General features: G+C 38.7%; 1 protein-coding gene across 1 annotated transcript in view; it reads left to right on the top strand.

Moving 5' to 3' along the window:
• The first annotated feature begins 5,922 nt into the window (after window positions 1-5,922).
• The window catches only part of LOC122746303 (uncharacterized protein CLBA1-like), a 100,946-nt gene continuing 82,949 nt past the window's right edge, over window positions 5,923-23,919 (top strand). Inside the window, 1 exon segment of the mRNA XM_043991814.1 lies at window positions 5,923-5,996. Within this exon segment, the coding sequence (XP_043847749.1) occupies window positions 5,923-5,996 (74 nt within the window).

Below are 23,919 nucleotides of genomic sequence, written 5' to 3' on the forward strand. Positions count from 1 at the left end.
ATTTAAAAGTTTTAAATGTGAGGATAAAATGGTCACTAAGCCTGCCATGTATTTTACTCACTCCCAGAGGGTAAATGTAATATTGGATTAGGACGTAACTCCTCAATAAGGTGGGGGCCCCTTTTTTTAGGCCCTCAACCTTCTCGCTGGACTATTGCTGTAGCCTCCACACAAACAACAGATTGATATTTCTAAAGTCCAGGTCAGAGAACTTCTCCTTTGATTAAGAACCCCCAGTGGTTTCCTCTTGCCTTTAGCAAGCAAAATAGGGTGTCTTCAAAGTCTTAGTATGGTTTTAAATTTTTTGGAAAACCAAAGAGGAATGGTTTTCAGCTCCTCCAATCAATCTAGAACTGTACAAGAAAAAGGATAGAAACCTGCGGACACTCTGAGTAGAGACAAGCAAGGGAAAGCAAAGATTTTCCAGAAAGCCTGTTCTAGAACCACAACTGGGCCATCCCGGACTTGGGCAACAAGACTACAGGGGTCTTGCAGGAGGCCTGCTACCATCACAATCGACAACCTCCAGGAGAGGCTATCAGCTCCACAGAAAGGGGCAGAGCCAACTTCTAACTGATGATTGTTCAAGGAGAGACAGAGAAGAGGCCAAGACCAATATCAGCACCAAGGCACCAGGAGCTGAGCCAGAAGCCAAGGTCTCCTGTAAAAACTAGGGGAGAGTCCTAGCCACTCCTTTCAGAATAACAAAGACAAAAGCATCCAGCCTATAGAGGGGACCAGACCAAGCAGAGTGGACCTACTCCATACAAGACCTAAGCATGTGTCCTAATCCAGAAACTGAGGCTGGAGTTATGAGTAAACAGAAGAAAATAGTAAACAAAAAAGAAATACTACAAGGTTGGGGAAGGACAAGAGGTAAACCCAGAAAAGAATAACTCCACAATAAATCCAAGTAAGAGACTGAGAGAAAAAAGAATGTCCTCATCATAACTAAAAGAATAGCTTAAATAATGAAAATTACAACAGAAATTTGAAAAACTATAATAATTTAAATTAGACTTCTAGGGGGAAAAGAAAAAGAAAATAAACAACTGGAAATTGAAAGCGGAAATTTTACACAAACAGTGAACCACATGAGAAATAAAATGGAGGGTCCAAGAACTCAACAACTCCATGAAACAATAAGAAATATTGGTGATGACAAAGTTAAAAATTGGAAAAAATAGAGAAAACTTGCAGTATCTAATATAAAAAAGACAACTGGCCAATAAAACAGGTCAAGAAGATTTAATTTAAGAACTGCCAGAATCCCTGAAAACCACTACCAAACAAAAAACATAGATAACATTAAAAAAAAAACACCTAGCTGAATCTATTAGAACAAGGAGGGCAAATTGAAAATAGAAAGAAACTACTAGTTATTGAAAATTGAAAATGGCCAGGAATGTTATAGCCAAAATTCAGGTCTTTGAAGTCAAAGAAAAAAATATTAAAAGCAGCCAGGGGAAGAGTTTAGATACTAAGGGATCATAGTCAAAATCATTCAAGACCATGTTGCAATTACTTTTAAGGAGAGAAAATCATAGAACACTATTTCATATAGTAAAAATATAAAAGCTCCAACCCCTTGGTGTCAATAGCAGTTTATTATTAGAATTTCATTTGAATCTTGATAATTTACACATGATTTAATCCTGGAATCCAGTTCAATCAATCAATAAATGCTTATTAAGCACTTACTATGTACCACATACAATGCTAGAGCCTGGAGACATAAAAACAAAGACAAAACACTCCTTTCCTTCAAGAAACTTACAGTCTAATGAGAGAGACAATATGGACATGAATATATGAATATATCTAAAGCACATACAAAACAGATACAAGTTGACCTTAGGGGAGGAAGCAGTAACAGCTATAGGTGAGGCAGTCTCTGCTTATTCAAATTCTGTTTTTCTCCATAAAGAACACTTGCCTTTGGAATTTACTCCATAAAGAACAATTGCCTTTGGAAATTATTGTTTATTCCATAAAATATTAGTAAGTGGCAAAGACTGCCACCTAATAAATTTCATTATGCACTTAGGGAAGATGATGAATGCAAAGGAGATACAGGTCTATTCTGTAATGATTGGAATGACGCCACCTACTGGAGACTTGCTGTGGAGAGCTCCACCATGAGGAAAATGCCTCAGAGGCATTGTGGTTTTTCCTTGGCGTCAGGAAATGACGTTTGCTCATGGGTGTTGTCTATCAAGTCTACCAGCCAATCAACTGGAGGAGCCTCCTATGGTCTGGGAGGAGACAGGAAGGAGGAAAGGGAGCCTGCGCAGAGAGTGCTGGCCTTTTTGGCTTCCGGACTTGATGGTGGTGGTGGCAGAGGACTTCACAGGAAATTTGAGGAAAGATAGGAATGCCAGGCTGTTAGAATTCTGTTCTCAATCTTTTTATTTCTATTTTCCAATAAACCCTTAAAAACCTAAACTCGTTTTATCAGTGATTTTTAGTCAGTTTCCCCCAAACTGGGGGAACACATTAGAATCCACATTTAGAATCTTAAATTACACAATTCAAAACCAAAGGCTATTTCACATTAAACTCTGACTGTGGGATTTCTGAAATCGATTGCAGAGGTTCTTTTATTGTTGTTGTCATTTTTTAGTCATACCCAACTCTTCCTAGACCCATTTGGGGTTTTCTTGGCAAAAATACTGGAGAGGTTTTGCCATTTCCTCCTCTAGCTCATTTGGTAGATGAGGAAACTGAGGCAAACAGGGTTAAGTGACTTGCCCAGGGTCACACAGCTAGGAAGTGTCTGAGGCCAGATTTGAACTCAGGAAGAGGAATCTTCCTGATTACAGGTGGGGAATCTATCCACTATACCACCTACCCATAGGGATTCTTGTCTCCTTTAAATACAAAATTTCCTTAATAGTGTGAACAATGGGGAAGGGGGAAAATATTGGCTTAATCCAAAGTGATTATTTCTAAGATAAAATATTTTCATTAGCACAGTCCAATGAAGTTCTATAATCATTTAGAAGTTAAAATCCAACAATGCAACAGCTCTAATTGATTCTTTATAAGCGACTCGAGGGCATCCGTTGCACAGGCTCCAGACAAAAGCTTCCACACAATCCTTCCCACCAGAAATCTCTGGGATCTGATTTCCTCCAGGTTTTGTAATGAGGACATCAAACTGAAGCCTCATCCATCGGGACTATTTAATCTACCACTAGTCTGGAGGCGTTTGTGTGGAGGCTTTATTGAACAACCATCTCTGGTGAGTCTTTCCTCATAGATTTAAAGTTTTGAGGCACAGTGAGAACCTATAAAGTCCTCACCTCCATCATCTAGCCAGTTCATTTTTCGAGATTTCATTCAATTTCTTTCTAAATGACTCCAGCAGCAATCACTGGCAGTTTCATCCCTTCTATAAGGAAAGTATACTATTGCCATCCAGTTGATCATCCCAGGCAATTTTGAAGGGATTCTCCTTGATTTTCCTGGTCCTAGAAGCAGTGGGTGTTTTATCATTAAGCTAAAACTGCGTGTTGTTGTTTTTTTTAATTAATTGCTATTGCACCAGTTTGGGCAGTAAGCATTTATTATTTATTAATATCATATATACCAATAAAGGATCGACCGTGTAGTAGAGGAAAGCAGGGAGAGAGCTTCAGCATGGTGAAAAAAGCCCCAAAAGATCCATACTGTCTCTCCAAGAGATAGCATGTGGTCTCAAGGAGACCTAAGGGAATCCACAAGACCTATACTGTCCAAAGGGAGAACCAAGCCAAGATTGCCCAGAGAGAGAGAGAGAGAGAGAGCACCAAGCACCAGCCAAGAGAGTTCTCCAGGCATGGCCAGGGGTTTTATCTTCTTTTGATAGAGGTAGGTCATTATACATTGATCAAAGCTAATTGGTTAGAGGGGGCAGCTAGGTGGCGCAGTGGATAAAGCATTGGCCTTGGATTCAGGAGGACTTGAGTTCAAATCCAGCCTCAGACACTTGACACTTACTAGCTTTGTGACCCTGGGCAAGTCACTTAACCTGCATTGCCCTGCAAAAAAAAAAAAAGCTAATTGGTTAGCATCATTCAACTCCATTGGTTGACATGACTTGAGGGTGGACCAAATTAAAATGAACTCTACAGATGACATCAGGGAGAAGAATGTAAATGACCGCCACTGAAGGTGCTCAAGGCAAAGCCCATTATCTAGGTGTGGCTTGACCCCCCCCCCCCCAGTTTACAGAGCTAGACAATCTCTATTTCTTTTGTTCCGTTGGGTTTGTCCCTGGAAAGATCTGAACTTTCTGGAGTATGTGTGTGTATGTGTAATCAGCCAGTATAAACTCCCTGAGGGAATGATGAGAGGTGGCCCTTACACACTGCTTAAAGCTAATTGGCTAGAACATTCAAACCAATTGGCTCAATGGATTTTAGGGGAGTTCGGTGTGGTGCCTGCTGATGTCAGAGCCCAGAGAACAGATCCTCTGGAGGGAACAAGGCTTTCAGGTGGGTGTGGTTTTGAATGAGGTAACTTTCTGACTCTGGCCTGGCCTTAAGAAAGGTCAGGCCAAGGTCTCTCAGTGGGGGGCCTCTGGGAGTCCCCAAACCCCCATTATTAATGATTTTCTCACAGGGGAAACTGGGTGGCACAGTTCCAGGCCCCAGATTTATGAAGATTCAACTTCCTGAGTTCAAATTTCACGTCAGATACTTACTAGCTGTGTGACCCTAGACAAGTCATTTAACCCTGTTTGCCTCAATTTCCTCATCTGTCAAATGAGCCAGAGAAGGAAATGCCAAACTACTCCAGTACTTTTGCCAGGAAAAACACAAAGAGTCAGAAGTGACTGAAAAACAACAAAAAGTCCTTCAGGGAAAACATGCGTAAATCCATTAAACTTGAGTTGCATTAAAAAGTAGAGTTCCCCACCATCAGAGGTCTTCCAACAAAGACAAGCTAACCACTTCTCAGAGATTGCTACATCATGCTTCACACTTCAGATATGGATGCGTGAGACCAGATCTCTGAGGTTCCTACCAAACCTGAGACTCTTTGATTGTGGAATTTCAGTCTTAGCTCAGTTATTATGCAATGGAAATCCTGCTAGACTTGGAGTCAGAGCACATGGGTTCAAATTCTGATTCTGCTATTTAGTGCTAAGAAAGTCATTTAATATCTCTGGGTCTCAGTTGCTGAAAAATAAAAGGGTTGAACCAGATTCTCTCCAAGGTCCTTTAGAATGCTAAAGCTTTGTTATTTGAGTCCCTATATATGGAGGCCCACTACTCTAAGGAGGAGCAGTCTCCCAATCCCAGCATTCAGCCCTGGTCCTTACACTGGACTCAGAATCTAAACACATGACTTCAAATCCTGTAAGGGACTAAAATTCTAGCTAGTCTGTCTAAAATATCTAATGAGTGGTTGCCAATAAATTACAAGCTTTAGCAAGAGTTAGACTTTTAAGCATTTATTAAGGAGAATAAGAATTTGGTAAAGAGAGAGAAAGGCCTAGATTCATCTATCTATTAAAGGGAAAGCACATTTCTAGTTCCACTCTCAACCAGAGTCCTGACGAAAGAGAGTGAGAGCACCAGCCTCACCCCTTCTTCCTCCCACCAGCAAAGGTCACTTCCTGATGCCAAAGAAAAGCTATATGTCTTGCCCTCAGGTGCCTTCTCCTCATGGCAGAGCTTTTCTACAGTATGTCTCCAGCAGGTGGCATCATTCCAATCCTTACACACTGATTATGACAAAAGTACAAAACCCTAAATAGAAAGAGATCTTAGGGAATGTCTAGTATAATCCCCTCATTTTATAGAGGAAAAAACTGAGGTTCAAAGGGAAGAAATAGAATGTATGTCATCACAAAGCTAGTGACAGAGCCTTAGACAAGAATCAATGTCTCCTGGTTTCCAGTCTTGCGTTCTTAATATTCTATCAGTGTGAACAATGGTGATGGACATCAATGGTGTTCCCGGAGCCAGCTCCTACGGACTCAATAGAGCAAATGTTAAATTGTCAGTGTGAGTATATGAAGCTCACAAACCAGCAAATGTTGCCAGTCAGAGTTGGTTTTATTGATCTTCTATTCTTAAGAAAGTGACAGAGAAAATATTAATAATGCAGATTAATCTTAAAAGTGTCACACCATTTTTTTGAAAGCTAGTTGTTAAATATTGATCAGTGCACCTCTGTGCTATCCCAAGTGAAACAAGAATTTTCTAATGTCCCAATCACATAAAGTGGAGAAAGAGTAGATATCATGCCTATAAAAGCATAATGCCCCTTGTGAATAAATCACTTTGTATCCCTATTTTAAAACTCCAAATCTCTAAAGTGGCAAGGATCATTACATAAAATAAAGCATGTGTAATTATCCCCAAAGAAGCAACTTTGAATCCCTTCCATGGTAGAGTGTTTCTGATGTCTCCAATACTTTGGAGCCTTTAAGAAACCCTGTGAGAGGTGGTAATCAGCACCCACTATGGACCAGGCATTGTGCTAAGTCCTGGGGATGCAAAGATTTAAATGAAACAGTACCTGCCTTCAAGGAGCTTACTTTCAGGAAGGGGAGACAACACATACACAGAACGGTATATGAGAGTAAGTATGTAGCAAATGCTTACAATAGAAATGCATGGTCATTTTTAGGAGGAGGTACTAGCAGTTTGGAGAGGAGGGTGTTACTCCCAGTTGACCAATGAGGATAGGGAAAAGACCCAGAAAGACTGAATGGCTTTGCTCAATGCATATGAGTGATGAAGGCAAGACACATCTCCTGAATCCTGGCCATGAGTTCTTTCATAGAAAGCCATAAGGAGTAGTAAATAGAGTAGCAGACTTGTAGTCAGGCAGATCTGGGTTCAGACTCCTCCTTAGACAATTGCTATCTGCAAGAACCTAAGCAAATCACTAAACCTTTCTCAGCCTCAGTTTTCTCACCTGTAAAATAGATAACAACAGCATCTACCTTATAAGGGGAAGGGACAGCTAGGTGGTTAAATGGATAGAGAGGCTGGAGTCAGGAACACCTGAACTCGAATCTAGCCTCAGACACTAGCTATGATAGCAAATCACTTGCCCTGTTTTTATTTTTTTATTTTATTTTATTTTGTGGGGCAATGAGGGTTAAGTGACTTGCCCCGGGTCACACAGCTAGTAAGTGTCAGATATCTGACGTTGGATTTGAACTCAGGTCCTCCTGAATCCAGGGCTGGTGCTTTTATCCACTGCACCACCTAGTTTTCCCCACTTACCCTGTTTTTGTTTTTGTTTTTTTAAATAAAGTATTTTATTTTTTTCCCATGACATGTAAAGATAGTTCTCAACTTTTGTTTATACAAGCTTTCCAATTTCAGATTTTTCTCCCTCCCTCCCCTCCCTCCCCCCTCTCCTAGACAGCAGGTAATCTGATATGTGTGTGTGTGTGTGTGTGTGTATATATATAAAATAACATTATATATATGTATATATACATAATAACATTAAACATAGTTCTGCATTAGTCATGTTATAAGAGAAAAATCAGAGCAATGACAAAAAACCTCAAAATAGAAAAACAACAGCACCCAAAACAAAAGAGATAGTATGGTTCATTTATCATCTATACTCCACAGTTCTTTTTTTTTCCTGGATTTGGAGATCCTCTTCTATCATGAGTTCCCTGGAACCCTTCTGTATCATTGCATTGGTGAGAAGAATATAGTCCATCACAGTAGATCAACACACAATGTTGATGATACCATGTACAATGTTCTTCTGGTTCTGCTCATCTCACTCATCATCAGTTCATGAAAGTCTTTCCAGGTTTCTCTGAACTCCTCCTGCTCATTGTTTCTTACAGCACAATAGTATTCCACTGCATTCATATACCACAACTTGTCCAGCCATTCCCCAATTGATGGGCATCCCCTCAACTTCCAATTCCTTGCCACCACGTACAGAGCAGCTATAAATATTTTTGTACATGTGGGTCCCTCTCCCCTTTCCATGATCTCTTTGGGAAAAAGACCCAAACCCACTTACCCTGTTTTTAAAGAAGGAAATGGCAAACAACTCTAGTATGTTTGCCAAGAAAGTTCCATGGACAGTATTTAATGCTCTATGGTCCATGGCATCAAGAAGAGTCTTACATGACTGAACAATAACCACACCATATAAGGGGAAGGGGAAAGAAATAAGCATCTATAAAAGCACTTACTATGTGCCAGGCAATGTGCTAAGTATTTTTATGCATATTATCTCATTTTATCCTCACATCAACTCTGTGAGGTATGTACTATTATTATCCCCATTTTTGCAGTTGAAGAAACTGAGGCAGACAGAGGCTCTTATAAACTGAGGTAAATAAGGCTATTGAGATAATGTATGTAAAATGCATTGCAAACCTTAAGTGCTATATAAATGCTAGCTATTATCGAAGAAGGGGATCATAAAATTCAGAACTGGGAAGGACATCAGAATCACTTCCATACCTAGGAGGTACAACTCTGGAGAAATCTTCACAAAATATACCCTAGTGGACACATAATGAAACTATCCTAAAGTCAACATTTTTAGATAAATTATAGAGAAGGGGGAGTTGGAGAAATAGCCTCTGGTACTCTGGGATGGGTGGGAGGGGTAAACAGCTGGGGGTGGGGGGAGGCAGTGGAAACTTCCTACTTAAATTTTTCTAATTAAATATTAAACTCGTTTGAAATAGGGTAAGGGTTGTCAGAATACCCTAAACTTCAGTGGCCTGGGGAAAAGACCTAACCACCCCCTCTATAGTTATAACTGCTTAGAGATCATTTATTCTAATAGGGAAGCTAAGTGGTACAGTGGATAGATCACCAGGCCTGGAGTCAGAAAGACTCATCTTCCTGAGTTGCAATCTGGCCTCAGACACTTACTAGCTGTGTGACCCTGGGCAAGTTGAATAATCCTGTTTGCCTTAATTTCCTCATCTGTAAAATGATCTGGAGGAGGAAATGGCAAACCATTCGAGTATCTTTGCCAAGAAAATTCCAAATAAGACACAGGTGAAACAACCAAACAACAAAAATTCTAGCTATGCCCCCCACTTGGTTCTACATCTGAGGAAACTGAACCCCAGAAAAGTTGAATGAGTTACCCAGGGTCTCACATGTGCAAGGTAATAGAGCCAAGATCTTAAGCCAGCATTTTGACTCTAAAACCAATACGCTTGATATTATATGTCCCTCCCCAACTTAAGATTTAGCCAATCTAAATTTAGACAAAGCACCTCTAAGACCGGTAAAACAAACAAAAACAATCAGTGTTAGTCCAGGTCTAGTGTAGTCAAAGGGGGAGGGGGGATAAGACTTCATTGATTAAGATTCCAGTAGTAAATCATACCTCTCTGTATAGAACACCCAGCTCCCAGGCACCCCAAGCTCCTCACCAATTTAAAAATTTTTCTTACCACCTCTGCAGACAGTAGATAGGCAGGGACAGAAGCAGTGTTCCTGTTAATTGCAAGGATAGTGTCCCAAGCAGAAACTCAATTGGCCTGTAATGGTATAAGGAGGCAGGTTCCTGGCAGTGTCTCCCACACTGTGGTGTTTCCCTCCCAGGCAATGACCTTTGTCTACACTCTTTCTCCCTTCTCCCTATCAGTATTTGAGATATACCTCTCTCTACCTAGCTGGCTTCTGGATTCCACAGCTGCTTGTTCATGGGAGTGAACAGAGCCCCACATCACATGCCCCAGATGGGAAAGTGAATAGAAATGTGCCTTTATTCTAGGCCAGTCCAGTACTCATTAATCATTTAAAACATTTTTTCTTTCAAGAAAATGTTAAAAGTTATGTGCATAAGGGTACAATGAAGGAAAGAGGAGTAAGAAGACATGCTTTTTCATCCTTGATCTGCTTCTAGCTGGCATGAGCAAATCACTCAATTTCTCATGTCCTATCACCGTAGGATTTGGTGCTAAAGGTAACCTTGCCCAAACTTGTCATTTTAAAGATGAAGAAACTGAGGCCATAGAGATGAACTGACTTAACCAAGGTCACACCTCAGTTTCTGTATGTGTAAAGTGAGATGGTTGGATTAAATAAACTGTAAGGTCCTTTTCAGCTTTAATATTAATAGGGTATAGGGGGCAGCTAGGTGGTACAGTGGATAAAGTACCAGCCCTGGATTCAGGAGGACCTGAGTTCAAATCTGGCCTCAGACACTTGATATTTACTAGCAGTGTAACCCTGGGCAAGTCACTTAACCCCCATTGCCCCGCAAAAAAAAAAATAACAATATTAATAGGGTATAAGCTTCATGAGGATCCAAAACTCACCTTATTTAAATTTTGTATCTCCCCCAGTGTACATAAGAAAGTCTTTTTAATTTTTTTTTTCAGGAGAAAACTCATAGCAATCAGTGGCTCTGGTTTCCAGACTGGGTATATCTGCCATTGCTAATTAATGGATCAGCTTGCAGGTTTTTTATCAGTGCTTTGTGGAGCTTGCTTAGAATGAATCATTTTTCCAGAACTTAATCACCCCTTGAGTAAACTGATAAAGGCAAGTTTCTGAAACTGAGAACCCAAGAATTATAATGGTTCTATAAAAATTCAGACACAAGACATCCCAAGACAGACCCTATCTGCACAGCAAGTCCATCAACCTTTCTCTGTTTCCCCTATTAATTATTATATAACTTTAATTTAAAGAAAGAAGACTTACAACTCAATACTCAAAATTCCCAAGGGGGAGGCATCATATAAGGTCGACAGTAAGTAGAACTGCATTCAAAGAGTGACATAATGCAAATCACTTCACTTTTCTTAGCATTAGTTATCTCAATTGTCAATTAATTAACAACTTCTTTGATTTCTTCCCAGGGTAGGTGTAAAGACTAGATGAAATGATGTGATACATTTTTAGAGATCCCAATGGTCTGAGAGATTCCATATTCCTGTGATTCTATCCTCCCCTTTCCCATTCTGCTATTTCAGAGTATTAGGGACTTGGCTGGGAAGTGGAAATAGAAAATAAGGAGAGTTGGGGTGGGGTTGTTGTTCATGATGACAGTAATGATGTCATTGTTGTTGTTAGTCCTCTGTTTTCAAAGAAGACCAATGACATCACAAAGTGACGTCTTGACTTGTGTGTAAATTGGACGTAAGTGAGGTGGAGTTGCACAGAGTCATCAAAGTCCAGTGGTAAGAAAAATGTTAGAATGACTGGTGATAGCCCAGGATCCAGGGGATGGCCTTGGTGTCTTCAATGTCTAAGCACTCCACAGCAGCTGGTTCAGCCACCTCCATGGCCATTGGAACAAATTATTCTCATCTGCCCATTCTGCCAGAGGAAGTCCTCCCATTCTTGGTGTAGACACCCACTAACTCACTGACCAATCTGAGACCTGTTTACCTGGTTTATACCATCTACAAAGTAGGTTTTAGCAGGGGGTGGCTGTGCATGCTATAGCTTCTAGAGAGGTGGCGTATATACTCAAGAGAGAGGGACATCAGGGTACATGATAGCCAGTTTCTAGTTACCTTTACTAATCATTAGATCCACCTAACTTGCTCCATGAGAAATTAGTTAAATGCAGTCAAAAGACGTTGAAGAACATAGTTAGGAACAGAATATCCCACATTGAGATAGGATTTTGTCTTCTCTTGAGTCTACCCATATCCCATCTTTCTATGTTATGAATACCAGGTACAGTGTTTGTTTAGAGTGTCTTTCTCAGGATCTAATGCTACATGACTAGGTCCAGAAGTAAATATTAAACTGTCTTGTGTTATTTAAACTTCTTTGCCCACTTAAAAGAGGAATGCACCTTGCATTTCTGCATTTTCTAGAAAACCTGCATTTGATGCAACCCTTGCATCTGGGCCTTCTGAGGTCTTGGAGAAAAGTGGACTAGCAGTCAGTTGATAGATATTTTATTTTTATGCATTGTTTTCTTGCAAGTATACACTACTTATTTGGTTTTTTTAAAATTTATTTTGTGGGGCAATGAGGTTTAAGTGACTTGCCCAGGGTCACACAGCTATACATTACTTATTTGTTTATGAATTCTGTGCTGAGATATCTTTATGAAACATCCAGACACATTTTCTGGTTTGGGGTAGGGGAAAGGGAGCAATTAGGTGGTTTAATGGATAGAGGCCTGGACCTAGAGTTGGGGAAACCTGAGTTTAAAGATGGCCTCAAACACTTACCAGCTGTGTAACATTAGGAAATTCTGTTTGCTACAATTTTCTCATCTTTCAAATGGGGATAATAATAGTACCTACCTCCGAGGTTTGCTGTGAAGATCAAATGAGATATTCATTGTAAAATGCTTTACACAATGCCTGGTACATAATAAACACTGTGTAAATGTTAGCCATTATTATTATTGTTATTGTTGTTGTTGCTATATGGAGAGCAAACTCATTGTTCCATGATCTCATGACCAAGATTAACTGAAACATGGCAAATTCAAAGAAGTAAGTAGGATGTGATCAGGAGGTGGGGGCTCAGAGCTCATTTATGATTAGGTAAGTCCATAAATTCCCTTGTTACCCCTTGACAACAGGTTGGATTACTGGCTTCTAATAAGATGAGAGACAAAAGGCCACTTAGGCCCTAAAAATAAGTGTAAACCAGCAGGGTGAGCATGGGATTTCCTAGCACCAATATCTCTTTTGCTGAACAGGACTAGAAGAGTGTCTATCAATGCCATTTTATGGTTAAATAATTTTTTGTACCTTATTTCAGAAAAGACATTGATAAATGTAAGAGGATCTAAAGGAATAAAAAATACCTACGGTGAAAGTCTTTAATTTTATTCCCTAAGAGGATTGGTTAAGGAAAACTAAATATTTAACCTAAAGAAATAAAACTAAAATGGAGGCAGAAATTAATATGATAACTGTGTTCAAATATTTGTCACATAGAAGAGGAATTAGTCTTATTCTGTTTAAATTCTTGTTTGGAGGCAGATAATTGACACGGTGGATAGAACAGCAGACCTGGAATCAGGAAGACCTGACCAACCTCAGACATTTACTAGCTGTGTGACATAGAGCAATTTACTTAACCTCTGTTTGCCTCAGTTTTCTCATCTATAAAATGGGGATAATAATAGTGCCTACCTCCAAGGGTTGTTATGAGGATAAAAAGAGATATTATAAAGTACTTAGAACAGTGTCCAGCACATGCAAATGTTTGTTGTTATTATCATTTGACCTTAGAAAGCAGAACCAGAAATAATAGATAGAAGGTGCAAAAAGAAAGATTTAGACTTAATGTAAAGAAAAGCTTCCTAACAATTAGTGCTCTTCAGAAGTATATTCTCTTTCATTGCGGGAAGGTTATCAAGAAAAGGCAGAAGGCTTATAAGCATCTATTAAGTACCTGCTTCATCTCAAACACTGTGTTAAGCACTGGGGATATAAAAACAAAATCATCAATTTCCTCAAAGAGATTATATTATATTGGGATGAAACAACCTGTAAATACACTTAATAATATATGCAATGTAATTTCCAAAGAGAAATGATGCTTGAATTCAACTTTGAAGGAATTCAGGGATTTTGTGAGGGAAAGATGAAGAAAGAGTATATTCTAACATGGTGGACAGCCTATACACAGGAACAATGCCAGGAGATAGAAGGTCACATATGGTTCATCTAAATAGCAAAGAGCCCAATTCATATGGAATGTGGGAAGTATGAAGAAGAATAAGATGCAATAAATCTGGAAAATCAAGCAAAATGCAGATCATGAGAAGCTTTAAAAACCCAAGAGAAGACTTGCTATGTTCTCCTAAAAGCAAGAGGGTGCCCCTAGAGCTAACTGAGCATTCTACTGTTGTTTTTTGTTTTTGTTTTTTGTTTTTTGCAGGGCAATGAGGGTTGAGTGACTTGCCCAGGGTCACACAGCTAGTAAGTATCAAGTATCTGAAGTCAGATTTGAACTCCTGAATCCAGGGCTGGTGTTTTATCTACTGTACCAATAAGCAGCCCCACCTTCTACTATTAATCCCACCTATGGTGTTCATTAGCCCTTCCTTGTCTATCTATGAAGAAACTAAAGGTACTGAAATGCAAACCAATTTTGCAGCTTTTTTGTTTGCTCTGGTTAAAAAGGTTTGGTTAGAGAGAAGCTGTAATGTATCTCAAATGGGGTTTGTCTTTGTAATTCAATTACTTCCCTCATTACCAAAGACAATAAGTGGAGCATAGCAGTTGAACATTGGTTGAATTATCAGAAGTGAACAGCATGTTATCAAGAAAGGTCATTAAGCTGTCCTTCAGCCTCAGGTCAAGTCATATCCAGCCTTTTTGTCTTTCTTCCTGAAGTTCCTATGCCAAACCTAGATATAATCAATCAATAAACATTTAGCCAGCACCTACTATGTGCCAGACACTGTGCTAAGTGCTGGGGATTAAAAAAAAGAAGCAAAAGACAGTCCCCACCCTCAAGGAGTTCGTAATCTAATGAGGACACAACATACAAACGAATATATACAAGGCAATACATACATAAATATATACACACATATATGTGTGCATATGTATATGTATACATATATTGATATATTATACATATATCAACAGGATAATTAGGAAATAATTAACAGAAGGAAGACACTAGAATTAGGAGGAGTTAGGGAAGGCTTCCAATTTTTAAAAATTAGATTTTAGTTGGGAATTAAAGGAAGCCAGGGAGGTCAGTAGTGGAAGAAGAGGAAGAGTGCTCCAGGTATGGGGAAATGTAACACAGGAAACAGATCAGCAGGAAACAAACATCTACCCAAAGCATTTCAGCATCCCTACTATGTAGCCTTACATCAGTCAAAAGGAAGTTTGGCACAGTAAAAAGATAGGAGGAATTAGTGCCAAATGACTTGAATTTATATCAAGACTCTCCCATTTACTTTCCCAACACTTGCCGCACTTCCTGGCACATAGTAGGTGCTTAAAAATGTTGATTGATTGATTTACAACTTCTCTTCACCTCAGTGTCCTCCACCTTTCTAAAATAATAGAATAGACCTAAATGACTTCTTAGGTTCCATCCAGCTCTAAATTGACGACCTTGTGAATAGTACTGCTTATCACTCCCCACATACTATTGAGAAGGTGCTGTTCCTTAGAAAATGAAGAGCAAATTTACCATCACCATCGGTGTCACATGGTAAGTGAGAAGCATACTGGTGCTATATAACTCCTCATCCCTTTCTGCTACTGGGAGACAACATCCTTCAGAGGAAAGTATGCCGGCTCTGGAGCTAGAGGACCTGAGTTCAAATCCTTCCTCTGACCCTAACTACTCATGTAATCTTAGGTTAATCATTTTCCTTCTTTATGTTTCATTTTCTCATCTATAAAATGAGGAGCTTGGACTAGATGGCCTCTGAGGTCCCCTCTAATTCCAGATCTATGATCCTTTCACTGATCATAATGGTCTTAGAATGTCAGAGCTAGAAAGGACCTTGCAATTCATCTGGAGTTGTCTAGGACAGTTCCCCTATCCAAAAGAGGAAACGAATCCAGAGAAGAGAAGGGAATTTGCCTAAAGTCACATAACTTGTTTACAGCAGAACTAACAATCCTAGAAACAGCATTAAATGTGGAGTCACAAGACCTGGGTTCAAATCCTAGCTTTATCACTAAGCCACTGTTTCCTCATCTATAATAGGAGAAAAATTATACTAACTATCCCAGGGCTGTTGTGAACATAAGAAATGCAATAAAATGCATTTTAAATGTCAGTCACTAGAAAATGGCTCTCCTAGCCTTCAGTCTAATGTTGTTGTTTTTTCCTACATTATGCTGCCTTTCATTAAAGTTAATAAGAAGCATCAAAATGGACCACTTTGGATCTCACCTCTTATTTTTTCCTCCTTACTTATGCCAAGGCTGTGACCATCCTGAAACTTTCAGACACACAAACACCCCATGTGGAGGCTTCTTTCCCCCTCTTTCCAGATCACCACCACCAGCACCATCATCATCACCACTACCACTGTCATAATCATCATGGCAGATATTGTTATAATGTTACAGTTTACAAAGCACTTTTCAGATACATTATCTCATTTGAACCTCAGGACTGTGTGAAGTCAGAACTGTGGATACTATCATGTCTGCTTTACAGATGGGGAAACTGAGGCTTAAAGAGTTTCATTCACTTTCATTTATTCCTTTAATTCATTCACTCAACAAGCATTTATTAAGCTCCACCATATTCCAAGCACTGGGCTAAGTGCTAGAGATGAAGAAATATCAAACAGTCCTTTCTCCTCAGAAAGTTACAATCTATTGGAAGAAATCACGAGTACATAGAAAAGTAAATACAAAACACATATGAAATCTATGCAAAGCAATTGGGAATAGGGGTGGGGAGACTAGTAACTGGGAACAGCAAGGAAAGGCCTCAAGAAGTTGGAACTTGGGCTGAGCTTTGAAGGAAGCTAGGGCTTCTAAGCCCTAGAGGTAGCTAGGTGTGCAGTGGATAGAGCACCAGGACTGGAGTCAGGAAGACCTGAGTTCAAATCCAGCCTCAGATACTTACTAGCTGTGTGACCCTGAGCAAATCACTTAATGCTGTTTGACTGTTTCCTCATCTATAAATTGAGCTGGAGAAGGCAATGGAAACCACTCCAGTATCTTTGCCAAGAAAATCCCAAATGGGGTCAGGAAGAGTCAGACACAGATGAGATGACTGAACAATCATAGGGCTTCTAAGGCGCTGAAGGGTTGTATTCTAAGAAGGAAGAAAAGACAGCAGGACTGGAGATAGACTATCCTGTAAGTGCAACAGCAAAAAAAGTTAAGTGTTGCTAGCCTTCAGTAGTCTGTCTTGACTGTGGACCATGTGAAGGGCAATGATGTATAAGTCTAGAAAGGTAGGCTAAAGCTAGACCAGGGAGAATATTCAGTGCCAAACAGAGGAGTTTATGTTTCTCATGAGCAGGGAGAAAGAGGGAGAAGCAAAAGTAGAAGTCAAGCTAGAGAGAGAGAGAAAAAGAGAGAGAGAAAGAGAGAGAGAGAGAGAGAGATCTAGCTATCATATATATATATACATATATGTGTGTATTTATTTGTTTTTATATATAAAATGTATATATTTATATTGTATATTTATACATATATTTGTTTTTCTAGATATAGATATAGACATAGACATAGACATAGACATAGATATAGATATAGATATAGATATAGATATAGATATAGATATAGATATAGATATAGATATAGATATAGATATGTAAAATTATCCAGAGGATGGATATATGTGTGTGTTTATCTCCTGGATAATGAAAAAAACAAAAATAAAGTTTTAAAAGGGTCCTTTATTCTTAGCTTTACTTTTAAAGTATTTTTGTAAGTTGAAAATTATTTTCAATAATGAGATAAATTGGAACAAACCTCTTATTGTCAGGGAAAAGTATCACGTGTCCCTATATTTCAATTACACACTGAATCACTAGTGCCTAGCCATTCATTTAATTCAAGGGGTCTCACTTAATATACAAATTCAAAAGCTATACTCCCAATGATGCTCCCCCACCATTGTCTGAAGGAAAAAGAAATTTTCAGGCAAGCAAATTGTTTTTCAGCATTTCAGTAAAACTTCTGGAGATTCAATTGTTTCTGACTTAATGAGAAATTCATTTCTATTTACCAAAGAGGTGTTTCTTTCCACGTTGTGATTACATTTGAAATGTGTTCATTCAGATAGCTGCCAGGGCCCTTTTTAGGGTCAGCTTAACTAAAACCAAGGAACTTCAAATCAATGCAAGCAATACTTATCAGGTACCTACTGTGAGCCAGGCATCATCATTATCAACCACAACACTAATAACAGCTAGTGTTTATATAGCAGCTACTCTGTGCCAGGTACTATGTTAAGCAGTTTATAAATATTATCTCATTTTATCCTCACAGGAACCCTGGAGGGTAGGTGCTATTATTATTATACCCATTTTACAAATGAGGTTAAGTACCTGTCCAAGATCACATAGCTAATAATTGTCTAAGGCTGGATTTGAACTCAGGTCTTAAAAATAAACTACTCTCTGCTATCAAACAGCTTATATTCTACCTGATACTATCTTTCTGAAGACTAGTGCTACTGTTCTGTTCTCTGAAAAGCTGCAGTAATTATAAAATTTCACCAGGTTAAGAGGATTGTAATTCCTGCTCCTTAGTTTTATGCTTGACTCAGCCACCAGTTTATCATAAACAAACAAATAAATGAACGAACAAACAAATAAATAAATGAGTAAGTAAATGGATGGATGGAGGAATGGATGGATAGATAGATAGATGGATAGATGAATGAATGAATGAATAAACAAATGAATGAATGAATAAATAAGTAAATCTATTTCTACTATATATGTATGTATACCTATACATACATATGTATAGGTATACTTATACATATATTTATATGTGTGTTTGTATTATTTTGTGTGTATATATGTATGTGTATAATTTTTATTTTCCCTCAATTACCTGTTAAAGCAATTTTTAACATTTATGTGTTATTGTTTTTTAAATTTTGTGTACCAAATTCAACCCCCCCTCCCCTCCTCCCTTTCCAGAGATGGGTAAGCAATCAGATATAGGTTATATATGTGCAATAATGTAAAATACCTACATATTAGTCCTTTTGTACAAGAAGACTTAAAAAAAGAAAAAGAATGAGAAAGTGAAAATATCATGCTTCAGTCTGTATTCAAATAATATCAATTCTTTCTCTGAAAGTAGATTATACATTTTATCAAGTCATTCATAGTTCTTTATTGAACAATATTGATGTTACTGTGTACAATGTTCTCATGCTTCTGTTCACTTCACTATGAATCAGTTCATGTCTTTCCAGGTTTTTCTGAAATCATTCTGCTTGTCATTTCTTATATCACAATAGTATTCCATAATAATAATATACCACAACTTGTGGGGGCAGCTAGGTGTTGTAGTGGATAGAGCACCCGCCCTGGAGTCAGGAGGGCCTGAGTTTAAATCCAGCCTCAGACACATAACACTTACTAGCTGTGTGAGCCTGGGCAAGTCACTTAACCCCAATTGCCTCACCAAAAAAAATTTTTTTTAAATATATCACAACTTGTTCAGACATTCCCCAATTGATGGGCATCTCTTCGATTTCCAATTCTTAGCCACCACAAAAAGATCAGCCATCAATTTAAGATTCTCCCCTACCCTGAGACTGGGACATCTGTGAAATGGGTAGCAGTAGGAAAGTTGTTCTCTATAGGTAATGCTGAGAGCCTAAAGAAAGAATTGTGCTTAGTTAATTAGCTAGATAGTAGTCAATAAATTAGTTAGCAAGAAAATATTTATCAAACTCCCATTATTCATCAAGTGGGTCTACTAGCATCTGTTAATATTCATTCATTCAAAAGTAAAAAGGTAGCATCAAAGAGGACAAATGAGAAAATATTTCCCTCTATTTCGTTGAAGGGGCAACTAGGTGGCACAGGAGATAGAGTGCAGGGCCTGCAATCAGGAAGACTCACCTTTCTGAGTTCATTTCTGGCCTCAGACACTTACTAGCTGTGTGACCATGAGCATGTCACTTAACCCTGTTTGCCTCAGTTTCCTTTTCTGTAAAATGAGCTAGAAAAGGAAATGTCAAATCACTCCAGTGATTTTCCAAGAAAACCCCAAACAGGGTCATGAAGAATCAGACATGACTAAACAACACCAACAGTCCTTTGAAGAGGTTAGAAAGTCCACAGGTGTGAGATATTACATATAACATCAGACTTTTTCTATGTTTTGATTGGTTTAACCAAATTTTTTCATCTTCCTCCTTTTATTCTTTTTAAACATTTGTTATAAAAGATGGCTCTCTGGGAGGGAAAAGATACAGGGGCAAATTCAGTCAATGTAAAATCAAAAGCTAATTTTAAAATCCACTAAAATATTAATTAGAAAAAAATATTCATTAATTGGACAAATTAATTAAAATTTATAATAAATTAAATCAAGTTAATTAAAATTAATTTTAAAATCAATCTAATAAAAAAATTTTAATCACTTATCTGAATAATTTATTTAATAAATAGTTTAAATTAATTTATTAAAATTAATTAAATTATTTCAAAATAAATTATTTAATGAACACAGTTTATTAAAATTAATTAAAATTTTGAAATCAATTAATTGGACAAATCTATAATAATTATTTACTGTGTCCCCTTTTTGTTAGACTCTAAGGGAGATAAAAAAACAAATAAGACACTGCCCCTGCTCCTAAGGGGTTTACAGTAATAATAACCGACATTTCTATTGTGCTTTGGGATTTGCAAAACAGTTTATATGCATGATGTCATTTGAATCTCATAGCAACTCTGTGATATAGGTGCTACAGGCAGTATCATTCCCTTTTTATGGATGAGGAAATTGAAGGCAAGAGAAGGCAGTTAATTTGGCTGGAGTCACACAGCTGATAAGTGTCAGTGGTTGGATTCCAACCTACATTTTGCTGACTACAAATCCTGTGCCCTACTGATTACTGAGGATCAAATGAGATGTTTGTTAAAAGTGCTTAGTAAGGGGGCAGCTAGGTGGCACAGTGGATAAAGCACCGGCCCTGGATTCAGGAGGACCTGAGTTCAAATGTGGCCTTAGACACCTGACACTTACTAGCTGCGTGACCCTGGGCAAGTCACTTAACCCTCATTGCCCTGCCCTCCCCCAAAATGCTTAGTATGGTGGCTGATATGTAGTAGGCCCTATATAAGTGTTTATTTCCTTCCCCTACTTACCACTTGGAATCTAATAGGGGTGATAAGACACGTGCATAAATAAATAAATATAATATGAGATATTAGAAGATACCAAGATATGTGCTAATATTTGGAAAGCACTTGGCAAACCTTTAAGTTTGGTACAAGATCAGTTATCCTCATTCTACAGGGCCCTTTAAGTCTCCTCAAGGAGATTCTAATCCAGTTAGGTCCCAGGAAATATACACATATAAAATTTGAAACTAATTCACTAAGCAGAATTTCCTATAATGATAATAACATTTCATTTCGAGGGCAGCTAGGTGGTGCAAGTGGATAAAGCACTGGCCCTGGATTTAGGAGGACCTGAGTTCAAATCTGGCCTCAGACACGTGACACTTACTAGCTGTGTGACCCTGGGCAAGTCACTTAACCCTCATTGCCCCATAAAAACAACAACAACAAAGTACAACTTGGTTAGTTGGCAGTTTGTCTGAAAAAAGATCTAGGGGTTTTTAGTGGGCTATAAGTGCTTTCTGAATCAATAGTGTCCCGCCAAAAAACAAAACAAAATAAAATATTTCCTATCTATGGGCATTAAAAGCACAAAGGTAGGGAGACTTTTTTTGGTTGTTTTTTGTTTTGTTTTTTTGGTTCTTTATAACATTTCTTCACAATAAACCTGTGAAGCAGATAGCACAAGGATAATTTTCCCCATTTTACAGATAGAGAAATAGAGGCAGTTGCCCAAGGTCACACAAAAGGCCAGGCAGGACCCAACTCCTATAATCTCCATTCCTTCATCTGATGCCCCGAGTTCAAGGCACCTTCCACTTCACCACAACACCCTTATGGAACATAATTTGCTTTTAAAACTTTCAACTTTTCCCCATCTTGGATAATAAAGGCACCCTGCAGGTCACTGTAAGTGTCCAAGACGTGATGATAGAGACCTTGCACGGAAACCTTCCCATTTTGCTCTGTACAATTCTATACAAATGTGAGTTAACAGCATCATTGCTGTTATTACCTCCTGGCTCAGCACCAGGAAATTGGTACCCATGCTTGGTCTGTAAGCCATGATTCCATTCCATGGAATAAAGCAGGGATATGTGGGTAAATGTTTAACAATCAACTGATGGGAGGGGAATGGACACATGACACACTTTTAAGACTAATCTGCATCATTAACATTTTCTCACCACTTTCCCAAATCTATACAATCAAATTTAACAATCCCAGTCTGAGCTGAATCCAACACACCCCTGACTAACAGTATATAAAGGGAAGGGGAAACGACTAATCAAAATATCAGCAAACTTTATGTTAGGTTCTATATACTGACATTCCTTCCTTCCTTCATTTAACAAGCATCAGGTGATTAAACCAAGAGTCAAATTATATAATAAGATATGCACATGTGTGTATATATACACACATATGTATGTATATTTCTCTACATATATACTATATATATACACATTATACATATGTATGTGTGTGTGTGTGTGTGTGTGTGTGTGTGTGTGTGTGTGTAATTGGAGGCAGTTAGGTGGCTCAGTGGATAGAGCACTGGTGGCCTGGAGTTGGGAAGACCTGAATCTGCTCTCAGACATTTTTAGCTGTATGACCCTGAGCAAGTAACTTAACTTTTGTTAATCCACTAGAGAAAGAAATGGTAAGCTACTCCAGTGTCTGCTCCACAGTGGGTCATAAAGAGTCAGATGTGGCTGAAAGACTGAACAACAACTATCTATCTATTTATCTATACCTTACTCACACACACACAGAGAAAATCTACATAGATGAATAATATATGGTCCCTGACATTACAGAGTTTGCAGTGTGGGAGGAGAGCTGATATAAATACAAAATACTATAGGATAAATGCATAGGAGAGACACAAACAAAAGGCTAAGAGAAACTCAAGGAAGTGAGAACACGTCTGGCTGAAGAATTCAAAGTTGTATCAGGGAGATGGCACCTGAGCTTGACCTTGGAGGATGGAAAGGCTAGTAGTGACTCTTCTTATCACCCACCTGGAATATTGCACTAACCCCTTAGCAAGTGTCCCCCTCCCCAATCCCTAACCTAGTCAGACCTAATCTTCTTTGTGTCTACCTCTGGTCACGTCACTTCTCCACTCCAAAATCTTCAGTGGTTCCCTTCCAAACAAAGTTCAGAGCCCTTTTCCTGGGGGTTCAATCCCTCTACAATCTGGAGCCACCCTACCGTTCCTACCTTATAGCATGTTATACCCTTCCATGAACTCTAGATTCCAGCCAACCACATCTGCTCTCTTTCCCACTGCATCGATTTTCACTCCCACGTTCTTAGCTTTATTCAGACCGCTTGTGTGCTAAGAATGTTCTCCATGGCCCTGTTTGCCTCCTGGATTCCTATCTAGCCTTCAAAGCACAACACCAGTGCTACCTTTTTCTGAAAAACCATCCCTCAATCTCATCCCCGTTCCCATCAGAGTCCTTGCCAAATACTATAGGAGAAAGTCAAAAAATGTAAAGTCTCTCAGACCTAACACAGCATCCCATCCCTTGCTATGGACCTACCTCCTGCCCCTCCCAGACTGTAAATTCTATGAGGGCACAAAGCATGAAAAAGACAACTTGGAGTAGTGGCTAGAGCAATGCACATGGAATCAAGAAGACCTGGATTTGAATCCTGCCTTCCATGCTTATTATCTGTGTGACTCTGGATAAGTCATTTGCATTCTCTCAACCTTGGTTTCTTCATCCAAAAAGCTAGAATAATAACATTAAATACCTTGCAGGGTTATTGTGAGGATGAAATGAGATAACATATGTGAAATGGTTTTTGAAAACCTTAAAGCACCATAGAAATGTCAGCTATTTAAATGTTAGCCATTATTATCTAAGCTTTATAACTCCCCTAGGCCTTTGGCATAGCATATAGAAGACATGATAAACTCTCCCTGATTTTAAATTCAGGTTTGCGTGTGTAATGTTTTCTGAAAGAATGAATGGATGAATGAATGCCTATCAAGTCCCAGAAAACCACCTGGTACTTTGATCTGTGTTTTCCTTTCAGCTCTAGCAAGTGAGTTCTGAAGGGGATCTGGTGATACAATGGTGATACTAGGCCTGGAGTCAAGAAGATCTGACTTCAAATCTGACCTGAAGCAGTTACTGGCCTGGTGATCCTGGCCAAGTCATTTAACCTTTGTCTGCCTCAGTTTACTCTTGTAAAATGGGGATA

This window comes from Dromiciops gliroides, chromosome 1 (assembly GCF_019393635.1).
Source record: "Dromiciops gliroides isolate mDroGli1 chromosome 1, mDroGli1.pri, whole genome shotgun sequence".
NCBI classification, from domain to species: domain Eukaryota; kingdom Metazoa; phylum Chordata; class Mammalia; order Microbiotheria; family Microbiotheriidae; genus Dromiciops; species Dromiciops gliroides.